The sequence below is a fragment of the Pelecanus crispus genome, chromosome 1 (genome assembly GCF_030463565.1).
Source record: "Pelecanus crispus isolate bPelCri1 chromosome 1, bPelCri1.pri, whole genome shotgun sequence".
Taxonomy (NCBI): Eukaryota; Metazoa; Chordata; class Aves; order Pelecaniformes; family Pelecanidae; genus Pelecanus; species Pelecanus crispus.
Window position 1 is genome coordinate 113,057,159 of NC_134643.1, and position 13,983 is coordinate 113,071,141.

General features: G+C 37.8%; 1 protein-coding gene across 1 annotated transcript in view; it reads right to left on the minus strand.

Annotated features, from left to right (window-relative positions):
- The window catches only part of ROBO2 (roundabout guidance receptor 2), a 444,176-nt gene that overhangs the window by 23,719 nt on the left and 406,474 nt on the right, over window positions 1-13,983 (minus strand). The window contains exons 26-27 of the mRNA XM_075712688.1: window positions 13,387-13,604; window positions 3,592-3,774 (exon numbers count right to left, since the gene is read on the minus strand). Of these exons, the coding sequence (XP_075568803.1) occupies window positions 3,592-3,774; window positions 13,387-13,604 (401 nt within the window). The remainder of the gene's footprint in view (window positions 1-3,591; window positions 3,775-13,386; window positions 13,605-13,983) is intronic.

The following is a 13,983-nucleotide window of genomic DNA, read 5'->3' on the forward strand; positions in this document are numbered from 1 at the left end:
TGGTTGTTATTTTTCTGGCCAACAGACCCCATGCTAGTAGGGAGCTTTTTTATCTTCTGGTTAACCTAGACTAGGGTCTACCCTGCTGTAAGATATGTCTTCTAGTAAAACCTTTCAACAGATGCACTTACTTCCAACATGCCGTCACATACAACCTGATCTAGATAAGCCTAATCAGGAGTAATACGCTATCCACTACACTATTTGAAATATTCTCAGTGCAAAGAGGGCAAAGTGAAAAAAAGTAGCTGTAATCTCTCTAACATGGTGTTTCACATTAATACATACATGTTAGAATAATATCTCAGTATTTGACTTCAGAGATTTCCTGACTGTCTCAGGCTCGATCTGACTGATCTGCACCCTGAGGAGGCCACGTCTCTCAGGCAGGCTTGTCTCCCAGCTGCATGTCACTGCCAGCTGTTGGAGGTTACCACATTGGAACCCCTGATGTGGACATTCCCTACCATCTCCTCTACCAAAATAAGCCAAATTGAACTTAAACAGTATGAAAAGTATGCCTTTGCTAACCTGGCTCATTTTAACTGAAATGGGTTACAGAATGCCCACCCAAGCAGCTAATTCTGGAGCTGGGAGAAAGCAGTAATAAGCATTTGGGGGAAGGCTGGAAACATTAACCTCTATAGCTGGCACAGCTGCAGCCAGACAAAGACAAGTGATCAAGCCCTTGTTTCAGAGATAAGGATAAAACAGCACATGAACACAGACAAAATATTAAAACTTCATTTAAAAATATAAAAAGACCACTAATGCAAAGAAATTCAGATATGAGCCTGAAATTCCGTCCTAACTCACAGCACATTGCACAGATGTTTTGCAAAAATAAACTCGCAACATGCAAGTGCAACTAGTGAGTGCAGGACGAAGATTCTTCACACTTATTGTCTTGACTAAAGAAATGTGATTTGTCATTCAGAATGTTGGTTTGAAAAAGAAACAGACACCACACATTCTCTCTTTTATCCCTCCATGAAAACGAGGGGAAATAAATAGCACTGACCTAAATCAGATATGGGGCAAACACAAATGATGTGCAGGCTCCCAAAAGACATTTTTCAGTGCACCTAATAACTGATCACAGCATCTTGTATTTGTACGTAGCCCTTCCAGTAAGAACTGCTGAGCAGTGTCAGACTCCGTAGGAGATTTAGTGTAAGTGGAGACAAGGATGAATCCACTAATTCTTGATTTAATATCCTAAGGGTGTTAAAAAGGAAAACTGTCTGAGCTTCATGGCAAATCACACGATGGCTTCTGGAAACTGGAATCAAAGTGTCTGGCAGGAGAGACACCTTGTGCCTAGATTTACCAGTGCCTCTTATGCTTGGCAATCAAACGCACCCACGTGAGGCTATCAAGTTGGACTTCTCCTTTCGTATCAGTGAAGATATTTCACAGCTGTTCTGAATGGGAGGAAATAACTGTCCAGACTGCAAAGGAGTGAACAGTCAGGACCTTCAGACTCCCTCCAGAACGATGAACCGAAATAGTACTGCTGCTTCTCCACCACAAGACACCATTTTGCATGATGAGGGGTTTGCTGTGGTGCAGCAGGTCCGTAATAGGCATGTTTGATTGATCCATGCTACCCTGGGAGGTATCATGTCATAATGAAACTGCACTAAGCATTGGGGAGTTATTTCCTTTTGCTGAGGTTTTTGTGAGGAAAAGAGAGGAGGCCTGTTTGTTTACGTGTGGGTTTTATTTTGTTTCCATTTTGCTTGCTGGATTATTAGGAGACTAAGAAGGTAATAATCATAAAGTCTCTACCACAACCACTGGATACTTTGTCGTACCCTAAACTCTAATAGCCTGTCCAAGGAATTACATGCAAGTATTCAGTTTAAGTGCATTTGTGACCTAATTAAGCCAGGAAAATATAACTGACAAGAGGACTCCCATCCTTTCCTTGTACTTTCCACTTACATAGCTACAATAAGAAATTCTATTTATTTAAAAGTGTCTATATGTTTGTGTGTCCCTTTACTTTTGTTATGTGTGTGTTTGTGGTGGAAACTGTACTTCTCAATGGCCTGATACAAGCAACATTAACTTTGGGTGAATATTTGCATTAGCTTTTTCTGAGGCCAAGAACAACACCAAAAAAACCCCCAAAACACTGGGAAGGATTTGCTCCTTTCATTCAAGACTGTTTAGGAGACTCTTCAAGCGAAACAGTATATTTTAGTATAGTTTGGCCAAATATGCCCATAGCAGATGAGTAAAGGTATGCATCAGTTTTTGTTTTGTTTTGCTTTGTTTTTTTCAAATGATGAGACAGATTTACTTAGTCAATTATCCACTAGTGTAAGAAGCAAGTGAGGGTTTTAGCTACTTTTAACAGTGAAATAACTATCTTTTAAGGATTATTGTGTCTGAGCAAAGTCAATGGCAAAAGTCCTAGTGATTCGAGAAAAGCTGTAGCTGTTCACCCCATAGTTTGTTGGCAATACAGGACCTTGCCATCAATTCTTTTTTCATTCCTAAGGCTCCGAAAAGGCAGTGTTTGCCATGAAGAAATTGTATGCAGAAAGCCTGCAGTTTTCAGCCCTAACATGTGGAGGCATTTCTCATAAATGCACACTTTTTACTGAAGGATAGACTTCATTCCGGACTAATAGTAAAATAGTAAAAAATTTTAAGTGATAGGAACATTATGGGACCTGTGGGCAGGAATCAGCTGAGAAAGCATAACAAAAATATGACCCAAGTTCATACTTTGCTATTAGATCTATGGATTTAAATAACTAGTTACTTTTGCTATTTTGATAAGACTAAGCAAATGCAAATACATTCTGTTTTTCCAGAATATTTAAAAATAATTTTTACTTTTTTTTTTTCTAGAAATAAAACATATGGAGCTTTAAAAATATGAACTGAATTATGTTTACTTTTCATTAACTCATTTTAGGATATCGACCATTTTCAAAAGCAATAGTCACTTTACCTTTGTTACATTTAACTTGTCAGATTCAGTTGGCATAATTAAATTAAATCTTACCAAAATACATTAACTTATTGAATTAAGTATTTTTAAAATCAGCTATTAATACGGCTTTTAAACCGTCTGTATTGATAACAATAAAAGCACACCATTTCACCCCATGCTTAGAAAAACTTCACAGAAAAATACACTTTTGCAAGAAGAGAAGCAACAGAAGAGCAGGGATGGAGATAATAGTGTAAACATGATGTTCGTCACTGGAAATGTGAATGATTGTGAGGAGATTTTGCAAAAAACCAAAACCATCAAAGACCATGGCAGAATTAGTGATCTCTTCACCGAAATATTAAATGGAGCATATGTCAGTAAATCTACAGCAGAGTCAGCACAGAGGGAAACTGCAGCAGACTGAAGGTGCAGATTAAAAGCTTGTGCTATTCACTACTTCAAGTCACTAAAAATGAAACATAGTGCAAGGTTTCTTTTAAAATACACTGATAAAAATATCTCCATCCACCTTATTCCATGCATGTTAGACAAGTGTGAGATGCAGGTTCACTGAAAAGAAGAGAAGAATAGGTAGAGACACCCTTCATGCAGAAAGCATCAACTTTGAGTCTACAAACCTGTTCTTGTCAGGCTGGTTCCATCCAGCCTAAAACCAGCTTTATCTGCTGCTGCAACCAGTGCTTGTGCAAAACTGCCGCTGGTAAAGATCGAGTCATCTGAGGAGCTACCTACACTAGATCTATGACTAGAAAAGTTACGATCCTCATCAGACGCAGAACCCCATCCATTTACCATTGAACCTAAAAACAAATGTAGGGGTCTAGTGAGTTGTGCACATTTGATAGTTTTTGATCACCTAAAGCTTAAAGACCCACTTAATACATCCTTTCTCAACAGGAAAACCAAAATTCATTTGACAGAGCTTGGTACAAAAGAGCAGTACTCATCTAAAGCTTAAAGCCCCACTTAATACATCCTTTCATAACAGGAAACCCAAAGTTTATCTGACAGTCCTTGGTATAAAAGAGCACTATCAAAGCTAAGTGGGATCTCATTCATAGCTTGCTCCATGTTGCTTTGATCCTGTAAACAAAATGATACATATTCTCTACAAATGTGAAGGCTTCATAATAAATTCTATTGAAAATTAATAGATTTTCCCTGAGATTGAAATGAAAGTGATTTTTTTTTTTTCACTTGACTTACTGTAAATCAGTACCTAGTTTGATATTTGCAAAATGAAGTCTTAATTTAGGACAGCATAGGTGTAAGTCTTGGTAGATATGGCTGAAATCAGACATGGGTTTCAAGAGCTATCCTGAATAATACTGGCATTATGTAATTTTCTCAATCAAAACCTTAAAATAGATGAGCAATTTTAATGGCCTGAAGAAAGCTGATCTAAAGTAGTTCATTCTCGTGGACTAAAGTTACTTTTTTAAAAGGTTAGAAATAATTAACATTCAAGAACAGAGCAAATATATATACTCAAATTTAATACTGAGTCAGTCACTAAGCCAATGCTGGCCTTATGGTACCTTCTAGCTATGGATTACCACCACTGCAGGAGAGGAAAGTGATAATAACATCATAAAAATGCAGTCAGAAAACAAGATACCAGAAAAAGCACATGAAAAAAAAATAGAAATCTTGACATAACTAAAATGTAAAGAGCAAAACAGTGAAGGAAGGATTCATCTTCTTTGCTCTTCATATATATTTGCTTTTATTTTTTCCAATGCATGAAGCATCGATCAGCTACCCAACGTGGTAGTACAATATATTTTCAAAAGCTATGGGTCAGTTCAGATTTTTTTCAAAGTACCGAAATTCTGTTTCTTTTGTGGCTTCAGATGGAGTTGATGGTGTTCTGTACTTCTAAAAATCATGAGTAAATGTCACAGGGTAATTCTACACTGTGCAGTGGAGCAGGAGGCAAAGGAAACTTAGCTAGCACTAAGTACCCAGCTTTGCTCCAGGAACAGGACAGCCATGCTAGTTAGTTACCACGTCCAGCTGAGGTGCAGAGCTACCAGACTGCTTCTGGGACCTGAGCTGCTGCATGGCATTGCATGGTGCTGTGTAGACAAAGCATATTATTCTGAGATAGCACAGGCATCTATCTTGAAATACCTGAAATCCGCTTTTTAAAAACAGTGGCATGCATTTATTGGAAAAAAAAAAGCTCAGTGAACCCATGAGAATCTGCAGAGAACTGGTTTTCAAGGATATGAAGACACATGTGGAGAGATACACCATGGTCCTGACTTAACTATTCAGTTAGCACAGCTGAATTTATGTAAATGTACGTAAGATGTGTAGCAGTGTAAGTCATGTTCTTCAAAGCCTTTTTTTAATCCATGTCCAAGAAAGTATTATTGTGTTCAAAATTGTTAACTAGTAAATCAATAATGACCTGTTTATTGGTACCAAATTGATAGGTTAATTAACTAATGGTGGTGTCAAATATTAAAAATATCCTGCAAAAATAAGTCATGAGTACAATAAATGAATACTGGAATTTAGTCAGTAGCACGCTGCACCACAAAGCCCAAGAACAATGGATTATTTTGTGATGCTGCAGTGACCAAACCTTTTAATGTCAGCAAAGTGGAAGGCTGTAATAACAAAAGTCCATGCACTCGTAAGACACAAGAAAAGAAACCAAAGAGGTCTATGGAGGTCTGACAGGCAGAAAGTGTGTTAAGTGCAACAGAGAGTGACAGAGTTTGATTCTGCTTGCCAAGAGCACACATAAAATTGTTATTTTCCAAACAGACTCAACCTGATGCAGACAGATGTAAGGAAGCCTAGATAACAGCGCCTAGATAACAGCAAGGGAAAGCTAAAACTGAATTTCCTCCGAGAAGACAGTTTCTGAACTATCAAAGTGAGATAGGACATCATAGAGAATGGAGAGTAAAAAGGCTTAGCAACAGTTATTGATGATGTATGAAAAGAGATACTACAGATAAAACACTTCATGAAGATGTAAGAAAATGAAATGCTGTAGCTGAGGACATTTTCAAACAATCACTTATCGACATATTCTGCAAAATATGTAAGCACAAGCTGAAACATAAAAATATAACTAGACCTACAGATATCAAAGGACGATACTTGGGTGCTAAAAATGTAACATGTATCTCGTTAGTTTCAGGGCCCAAGGGTTTTGTATATTACATTTTACTCTTTACATAGAGACATGTAGAAACATATACTGTACAGAAAAGGTATGGTTTCCAGTATCATAGGCACAAGACTGGATGTTTTAAAGGAACTTAGGTTTGAATTTCCATTTGCTCACATTGCTCTGTCCATTTGCTAACCAGTCAGTCAGCTGTTACACAACATACAACACACATGATAATTTGGATGGGATGCTTTCAGGGTATGTCTGGGAACTGTTGCTATTTTTCATCTGCTCTTTGAAGGGCTGGACTGAAGTTCATCCAGTCCAAAAGAATAATCCACGTTTTAAGTATGAAATATACTAAAAATCTGCAAAAGCCCATGATGTCCTCTCCAATGTGTGTGCATACACCTATCTTTCTAAACACTCATAGGCATGCCAGGTATTCCTAAAAATAGCTAAATTTTAATTATAAGTAGAGTGCTCTTATCCAACTGCCATTTTTTTCAGGCTAACCCTATAGGAAAGACCTGTTCCTGAACTCTTCTGCATTCCCATGGACAGTAAGCATTCGCAAGGCTAGGAATAGTGCACGCTGCCCATGGATCGCTTCCCCTTCCCCTCTCCTCCAGCAGCTGTGTTAGGAGGGACTGCCTGTCAGGCTTGAAGCGTAGCTCAGTTCTCACAGGGACAGGAGCTTTACCGGGACTAAAGCAATCAATGACCCCACCTGGAGTACTGCATCCAGTTCTGGGGTCCCCAGCACAAGACAGATATGGACCTGTTGCAGCGGGTCCAGAGGAGGGCCACAAAAATGATCCGAGGGCTGGAGCACCTCTCCTGTGAGGCCAGGCTGAGAGGGTTGGGGTTGTTCAGCCTGGAGAAGAGAAGGCTGCGAGGAGACCTTATTGCGGCCTTTCAGTACTTAAAGGGGGCTTATAAGAAAGAAAGAGAAAGACTGTTTACCAAGGCCTGCAGTGACAGGACAAGGGGCAATGGTTTTAAACTGAAAAAGGGGGTAGGTTTAGATTGGATATAAGGAAGAAATTTTTAACAATGAGGGTGGTGAGGCACTGGAACGGGTTGCCCCGAGAAGTTGTGCATGCTCCATCATTGGAAGTGTTTCAAAGTGAGGTGGGATGGGGCTTTGAGCAACTTGGTCTAGTGAAAGATGTCCCTGCCTATGGCAAGGGGGTTGGATCAGATGACGTTTAAAGGTCACTTCCAGCTCAAACCATTCTATGATTCAATGATTCTGTGATACTTCTGGCTGCTGGAAGGAGAGGAAAAACTCTTAATAACTGCTGAAGTCAGAAAGCTACCATAAGACATATACATCACCCACAGCTCTATCTGACCAGGTAGCTAAAGGTGAAATGTCTACATTATTTCTACTGGCTCCTGAGCCATTCAGTTTCCCTACATAAAGAATTTTTTCCCCACCAAAACTTGCAGCAGTAAAATCCTGGCTTGCTTTGCCCTCCAGAGGTGTGGACATTGCCCAGAAGGCATGGGAGTGCTGGAACCCAGCCTGGGCACCTCAGGCCACCACGCAGCTGTGTTAACGTAGCACACATGGTGGCTGCTTCTTTAAAGGCATCCACTGGCCTCTTGTTTTTCAAATCAGATGCACATTTGCTTCTCTCTGAATAAAGGCAGAATAAGAGATGCTGATGTCCTTTTCAGATCAACCGTGCATTTTGAAATGGAATGAAACAGGCTTTTAGTGTCTCCTTTACATGCAGCTCGCTATGTGTTTTCCAAGAGCACATTTGAGTTTTTATGCTTTCTGGCAACTGTAAATTTTACTCTTGCTGACAGCAGCAGTAAATGCTTTATGCAGAACAAAATAACTCTGTGAAAAGTTGAACTCTGTTTTCTAGTTCCGTAAAATACCTCTTGGTGCTAATGCAAACAGAAAGCTGCTTTGCTCTTAGGGAAAGGTGAGGGGAATAGAGGTGCTAGCTTCTTGTAGACTGCATGCTACTGCTTTTAGTGGCATTTTGCAGGCAATAAAAATGCTGTTTTTCTTTGTAAAATGTACTCTTGCTTTACTTTAAAAAAAATCTAATGTACTTGTGAAGTAAAAGCTGCTCACAACAAACCTAACACTTTTGACAATTCCATTAGATACTTTTCTGTTCATACCAAACTCTATGTGCATGCTTAAAGTTAACAAATTATGTCACCGGGACTTGTATGCATATGCTTATGTGCTTTCCTTCACAAGAGCATTAAGCACATGGTAATATTAAGCCTCTGTTCCTCTGCACGTTTTTTGATGGAACAGGACTAGATTGCTTACGTTTGTGAAGTATGGATGAAGTCCTTGGGGACTGATGCTACTTCAGCTGAAATCAGTTACAGAATTCCTCTAGCTTTTAGAAGAGAAAGACATTATCCTCTTTGGATATATCTGACTGCTGTCATGATTACAAAGAAAGAATGTCCACTGATTTTGGTGGAAGTGATGGAATAAGAGGGGCAGTAGTCATTGTACCATTAAAATAAGAAAGAATAATAGAAGGGGCTGAATGCAGAATGTAATTATGATCACACTTCAAAAATTAGACCTGGTCTTATAGTTTACATTCTAATTCACCATAAATGACCAAATATTTAAATGTATACACCTGAAGTAAACACTTAAGTTTTAAATTTTTTATTTTGGGGCAGGAAACACTAAACAAAAGGGGGTAAAAATCGTACATATATATTTGGCACTTCAAAGGTCCAACCATAATTAATGCCCTTCATAAACATTTAATGAAAAATGAATTTATGTCATTTAGCCAAATTCATTTGTGGTTGCATTTTCAATCTTTCTAGATTTTTTGGTTTCCATATTGCTGAAAGGCACAAAAATTTCTCAAATTTATTCAAGCTGTTAGAAAAGAAATGCACACAGAACATTAAGTAGTTGCTCAAATGTTGCTGAGCAGTAAAATACTATGATAAAGTGGCATCTTGCTGTGTCTCTATTACTTCTTCAGCACTAAAATTAATTTATGATCAGTCATCAATTCATTTACATGTCGTTTTATGCTAAATCCATCGTTGCTGATGAATGCATATCCCCAGATCCATTAAGCTAGAGTAAAGTCTGTGCTTTATAATATGACCCTGCTAATTGTTGCATTACCATTTTTATGAGATACAAAAAGTAGCAGTTTCCTATTTTCTGAGCACATATTTAATCCATGAAACACATTCTTCCTATTAAATGCAATCTGTCTAACTGCTTATAGAATAGAATCTTTTGCAATAGGTAACCCTAAGCAAATCAATATAAATATTGAACTCTGCCATAGTAAAATATGGCTCATGAAAATGATTTTGTGTAATTTTCAAGAATTATTCCATTTGTGCTCAGACACAATGAATGAACAACTTTTAGTATACAGACAGTGATCAGTGATTCTTTTAATCAAGACCAAAACATGCCAAATAAGGGATTTTCTTCCTTGCTGAGCTATACAACCTATAGAGATCTTTATAATTTCAGATCTATATAATTCTGTTGGAAAAAAAGAATTGTTATCCATTTGCAGTGGTACTGTTTAAATCTCTCTGCTTATATCGGTTTGTTTCAGTTAGGTAGAAAAGGGCTTGTTCTAATTTCCGTGCTAGTTAATGGGTGTATATCTCCCCTCAGCCAAAATGAATCAGGACTGAGGATACAACAGCTCTCACCTCCAGCTTCACTGGTGGTGCTGGGGGAGGAGAAGATAAGGAGAGGGCAAAGAAAACCCGCAAACCATAATACTTTGATCTGACAAAACCTAGTATTGTTCTTAGTGATTTCAGTGAGAAGTAAATTAATTTCTTATACAGTCATCATGTGCAATTAATTAAGTCTATTAAAGTAGAATAATATAACAGATTCTTCGTGACCATTCATGCCATAACATGCACAGCAATTCATTATAAAGGCAAACATTAAACATAAGCACCCCCCCCATATTTCAATATGTCTGACAGCAAAAATAACCCTAAATAATTGTGAATTAAAAGTCAAGTGAGCAGAAGTTTTGCAGCTGCTTTTCAGTTTGTTTTTTTGTTTGTTTGTTTTTGGGTTTTTTTGGGTTTTTTTAATCAGAATCAGTAATTCAGTATCCTAACAAACCATGCTGGGAGTGAAGCAAAAGTTTGGCTTTAATTTCATATTCCATCCCACAATGTTCAAATCTGAACCTCCCTCCTTGAGTTGTCTCTGTAATATCTGGAAAACGCTATGATATAGTTACTGTGCACTCCTCCTTTCTTTTCACTTTGATATACATGTCAACATTATGTCTCTGCCACCTGCAAAGAGAAAAGCTTAATAGCACAGATTAAATCCTTGTCTGAATCTTCAGTTAGCTGTAACTAAACTCAAGGGCCTGGAAGACAACTTGACTTTTAAACAGTTTAAAGGAGCAACACTGTGGTTTCAGAGGAATTTAGCAGTTTGAGCTCGGCTCACACAGCACCAGCATTTCCCCTCAGAGAATCCCACATTTGGCGTTGGATGAAAACCTTGGTCTCAGCTCAGCCAGAAAGAACAAAGCACCATTTCACTCTGAGAGTGGGTATCTTCAAGGCATCCCTGAGGCATGCTAACAGTACAGGGTGACAAAACTCGCCCTTCTCACCATACAGCAACTCTATTTGGAGGAAGTCTTGACCGAAGGATCTCAATTTAGATTTCTCACAAACACTGAACTCACAATGCATGCTTCAAAATGAACAGAAATGTTGCTTCATCTGGGTCAGCTGTTCCCATTTGCCTCCATTTTTTAATATAATGTTTAAAGAAGTGAAAATGTGGTATATAAATTCCTAGGAAAATGCTGGTTTAAGTCACCAAAAGCCTTGCTAAAAGAAGTAGCTTATATATTCTCAGTGCAAGGAAGAACAATTTAGTTGTTCTACAGTATTCTAAAAGCAACCAAATTAAAGAACAAGAAACAGCTTAGAAACAATTAATGCAATTTGTTATATACCCCCCTTAACACCAGTAAATACAGCCTGGAAGAGTTAACAGAAACAGATACACAAAAATTAAAATTCTCTTTTGAAAAAATTCACCCAATTCACAATTTCCTCCCACCCCTAGAAAAAAACAAGGTGAAAAAAAGCCCTCATAAAATTGAGGTTTTACCCATATAGTAACAGAGGAAAACAGAAGTAGTTTTGTTATTTGGAGAGTTTGCTTTTTTACAGATCATCTTTGTAAGGCTATATTTTTGTAAGGCTATAGTTCCATAATTGTTTTAAGTGAATCTAAGTGTTGGCTATATGCTATAGGGGCAGTCTGTCATTTTGCTTCCCTTCCAGCTGTGCTGGCAGACACCTTGCCATGCAGTGGACCAGATCAAGGAACAGATCCAGCTAGTAATAAAACAAGAAAAACCTTAAATGTCAGCTGGATGAGGCTACCTCAAGATAGTGGTGGAAATGAGTGGGAGTGCATTTAGATCACCTTAAGTACACTCTCAGGCTACATTACAAGGTTCTGCCCGATTAATTAAAAAAAAAAAATACACCAGGAAGTTTTTAACACTCCAATAATTCAACATTTAACATTCCAAAAATTAAATGAGATTTCTAACTATTAGATCAAGCTTGAATGTTATTCATAAAAGGATAAATTGTAATAAGAACAGACATCTACGAATTAGAGCAGAAATGCAGCTATTCCTTACTTTGTGCTAGGTATGGTAGTCCAAAATACTAGGTGAAAATGCAAATGTGAAAAAGATTCATTTTCTGATTTACAGACGTATCAACATTGACATATTAATACATACCAAATGGAAAATATATAGCCACCTGATTTTTTTTTTTCTATTTATTTCTGTATTACCAGTGTAAAATCCTTACCGCATTCCTAATGGAAAGGCTTCTGAGCCATTAGTGAGAGATGCAAAAATATGCAGAATTGTAGCCTGAAGGAGATTATACTAGAAATTCAAGCCAAGTGACTTAACATACTCATGCACTAATAAGTTAACCTTCTCAATTCAGGGATTTAAACTTTAACTTTACGGCCTTCAATTGGATCTGGATTTCAAATCGCAGCAGCAGAGATACAATTCTTAAATCTTAATTAGATTGGCAAGCAGTCTGGTGCTAGGGTGAAGGAAAACCTGGAAGGAAAAGTGGGATTAAGCTACACACTATTTAATTCAACAAGGGAAAAGGAAGAAAATTATAGGTATTGATGCTCCATCACTGTCATATTCCTGCAGTGCTTTCAGAATAGCAGTGTTTAAGTGAGGGTGTAAAATCCTTGGAATTTCAAAGGTCCAGAATAATGAGATAAAATTCAGCAGCACTATGGTAGTAACGTGTACTGAGCAAGTCTCCCTTAAAGTACAGCTAACAATCAGTGTTCTTCCACAGAGATCAAAGACTGAAGAAGCACCCACTAGCTTTTATGAACTGTGGACACTACGTACATTTGGGTCTCCAATAAAGCTGTACATTATGGATCCAGTATACCGTATAAAGGCCCAAGTCTAACGGAAAGGGAAATATGCTGATGCCTACAAAAAGTTCATTATGTCCATATACAATCTGTATTTTTCAAAAAATATCTTTCACTGCCTACATTTCATCAACAGCAAATTTATTCATTCAGATCCTGTGCATTAGTTTAGCACGCCTTTCTAGGTCCCCTTTGATGATCCCTGTTGTAACTTTCCACAGCATGCAAAGGATGAGAAGCAGCGAAGGAAGGAGTGTCAGAATAATTAAATGTCTTCACTGAAAAGGAACAATTACTTAATTCAGCAATACAAAGTAGGTTCAAGATACACATTTTCCTACACAAATGTTGCATTTACTCTGCAAATAAATGTGCTAACTACACTTATTCTGAAGTCTTTAACTTCCCTGTGTTCATCTGTGAAAGCATTTACCCAGCAAAATATCTAAAAGTGCTTTAAGATAACATTTTTATGCTGCTCCTGATTTATGAAATATATATTCCTAAGCTGAGGTCTTCCCCCTCCTTTTTATGTAACTGGCTTTCTTCTCCAGTAGAGTGAACTTTCATGAAAGCTAGAATATAATTGAGTTTTCTTTCAAGTCTTTAAAGCTTTTTAAAATTCATGAATTTTCTTATCATTTTGCAGCAAAGTATTTTCAAATCCTTCTTTAACTTTAGTGTTTAATATTAACACATTTTAAATGTTACAGAAATAGTGGAATAAATTTTCACTTAGGAAGTGTTGTATTGATGATGATTACTGTTAGGAACAAGGTGGTGTCACTGTTAACTGTGTTTGGTTACCTGTCACAGAGCTGTCTAGATTGTCCATACTGGAGCCTGGAGTATGCTCTAGACCTCTTAGCGGCCTACTGATTTCTACAGTTTCTTCTTCAATATCATCTTCATCATCATCATCATCATCTGGAACATCTGTTTCCAAATCTGAAATAAGGTTTCCAGATACATATCCTAGGGGCGGAACTGGAGCCTGAGGAGGTTGTGTATTGCTTTGGATGTGCCTACACAAACAAACAGGAAAACATCATCAGAATGGATGAGACTCTGTATGCCATGATCAATAGAAGACAAGCCTTTCAATAAGTCCTTAAGTAGATTTACAAAACATGCTCGTTAGGTCAAACTCAGGAAAAGTCAGTTCAGTTATTCACCATAGCTCCTAACACCAGAGTACCTGCGCACTTTCCAGTCTTTAGTATACTTCCCCTCCTATAAAATGGGGAAGGTCAAGATCGTCCTTTTACAGATGAGGAACAATGTACACAGAGGCTACATAAATCAGGTAGGAAGTCCATGGAAAAGCACAATTCTGAATCCCAACCTAGCATATAAGTGTCTCACCCAGTATTCCACCTTGCAAATCACACGTTGAGCCAAAAT